General features: G+C 38.9%; 1 protein-coding gene across 1 annotated transcript; it reads right to left on the bottom strand.

Annotated features, from left to right (window-relative positions):
• Positions 1 to 1,222: 1,222 nt before the first annotated feature.
• On the bottom strand, positions 1,223 to 1,966 carry LOC125356515 (GPI-anchor transamidase-like). The gene has a single exon (XM_048353053.1). It carries the CDS (start codon positions 1,920 to 1,922, stop codon positions 1,341 to 1,343), a length of 582 nt encoding a protein of 193 aa, XP_048209010.1. The 5' UTR covers positions 1,923 to 1,966; the 3' UTR covers positions 1,223 to 1,340.
• Positions 1,967 to 2,402: the final 436 nt, after the last annotated feature.

Raw genomic sequence — 2,402 nt, 5'->3', positions numbered from 1 at the left:
TTCGCCTTCGCCTCAAGAAAAGAAAGTTAGACTGAATATTGTTATAATTTTCTTTTTGCCTTCTTTCCTTACTACCCTGGATAGTGTTGATGTCATTTTGGCAGCTCACTCCAAAGTGAGGTGACCCCCTTATTTTAGGTAGTTTTGGGCTTGCTCAGGAATACGGCTATAGCCACCCGACCCTTAGAGCACAGTTGAGAAGTTTATGTATTATTTTGTTGCTTACATTTGGATACTAAACACTATAGAGCTAATGGTAAGTCTGTATAGCTGAAAGTTAATTTTCAGTTTGCAGTAATCCTGCAGTCCCTTGGAAAAGTAGACTAAGGTTATAGGTTCCTGGCTAGGTAAGATCTACGCCCCTGAGTCAGCCTGAAGAAGTTACAGAAGATGGATGATCTTCACCCATCAGCCCCCCTTTAAAATCAAGGGACCAGAGTTGTTTTTGTGAAGATGAGGCAGGATAAACTAGAGACATGCAGAACAGAGGTACAGAGAATATTCTTGTAAGAAATGGTGACAGGCCCTTTGGTTACTACATTGGGTCCTACTGGCCCATGCCTTACCTCTATATCATCCCCTAGACATGCAAGCCATTGAAATGGACAGAATGGAGCCATGATTGGCTCCCAAGGTACCAAAAAGAAAAAGGGGGAAATGAGGTGCCAGACTTTGAAGTCAGGCCCCACCACGTGAACCCCATTTTAGAATCGAACCCCGAGCCAATCGGATTTGTACCTGTGTTCTAATCTTGCTTGCACAGCTGATTGTTGTAACCTTGTTCTTTGCCTTTATAAGCCCTGTGTAATCACAGCTCGGGGCTTCCTCCTAACCTCCGCTGTGTCGGTGGGTAGGACGAGGCCCGAGTTGGCAGCTCGTTAAATAAACCCTTGCCTTGCTTTTGCATTTCGGAGTGTCTGAATCTCGGTGGTCTTCTTGGGGGTGGTCTTGCAACTTGGCACAACATTATCTCATAGACTTTCCTGCCAGGGCTGGCTTTGAACTGAGGTTCTCAGACCCTCAGCCTCCTGAGAAGCTAGAATTACAGGCATGAGTCATTGGCACTGGTTCAGAAGTTACCTTCTTTAGTGAGAATTTAACATCTTCACAATTTTTATTTCCAAATATAGTGGGTAAGATGATAGGGGAATGTTATTTTTTAATGTGTCATTGACACTAGTTTTTATAATACAACAACAAAAATTATAATAATTTTAAGTTACAGTGCCAATAATTCATTAAAATTTAATTTTCCTTACACTTTTTCCAGTTTACATAGGAGAAATATATTTTTTAACACATTCAATAACATTATTTTATCCAAGGTTGCATTCTTCCATTCATTCTTCTTCACACATCACTGAGTCTAAAAAATGAACTTCATATGCTTGATTCCATAAGTTTTGAAGAAAACCATGATAATCAGGGCTCATAGTCCCAGAATGAAGCCCCCAGGAGGATGCCAATCTTTTAGCTTTGGTTTCTGGTGTTATCTGAGCTACAGGAAGTTGTTCAGCATATTTCAGAGGTTCTATTAGTTCTTCAACTATCTGGTCTTCCTTATAGCTGCTGCTTTCCAAGATCTCTGAATCCCATTTCAAATGAATAGTCTCTGTTGTAATTTCCACTTTCCATACACTTCCAAAGAATTCAGTTATTAGGATACTTTTAGGATTCCTCTGAAAAAGATCAATACAATGTCTAGGAGTAGATACACAGAGACTTTTGGGACATACTTGTAAAAGGTCATTCATACCCTTTTGGCTAGATGGAATAATTTCCTCCAAAAATTCCAAGACATAAAATGTGTACCTATCCATAAGATGGACTCCAATTGTAGGATCAGGTTGATGGGAGAGTGAGTCTTCTCCCACTTGGCTACTAGCTAGAGCCATGTTAGGTGAATAAAACCGTTCATACATTGATGCTCCTTGGCAAGTGTCAATAATAAACAGTAGTTCATTATAACGTCAGAAAGTTTTTTTTATGGTAATATTTTAACCACTACTTCAGTTTCTTTAATCAATATAGAACTGTTCAAATTATCTATTTTTCATTAATAAAGGTGGTAATTTCTTTGAAATGATGTCTCACTAACTTTTTGGCCCATGACAGCCTTCAGCCTTAATTCTCCCAATCCCTGCTTCTCAAATAGTGAGGACTACAGATTTGATCCAATTCACCCACTTTTCTTCTATGCTTCTTAACATCCTCTTACCAAAACTACTCACCACACCAATTACTTCAGGTTCTTGGGAAGCATGATCCTTATATCAGTATTTTCTTTTTGTAATTCACCTAAATGATTTAAATGTACAGGAAGTTTTATGAACTACTGCTTTACAGAGACCATATATGGATTCAACAGATTCAGGAAATGAACAGTGAAATCTATTAGAGGC

The sequence above is a fragment of the Perognathus longimembris genome, chromosome 8 (genome assembly GCF_023159225.1).
Source record: "Perognathus longimembris pacificus isolate PPM17 chromosome 8, ASM2315922v1, whole genome shotgun sequence".
NCBI classification, from domain to species: Eukaryota; Metazoa; Chordata; class Mammalia; order Rodentia; family Heteromyidae; genus Perognathus; species Perognathus longimembris.
The sequence above is the reverse complement of the archived record's forward strand: the minus strand, read 5'-3'. Positions and strand labels throughout refer to the sequence as shown.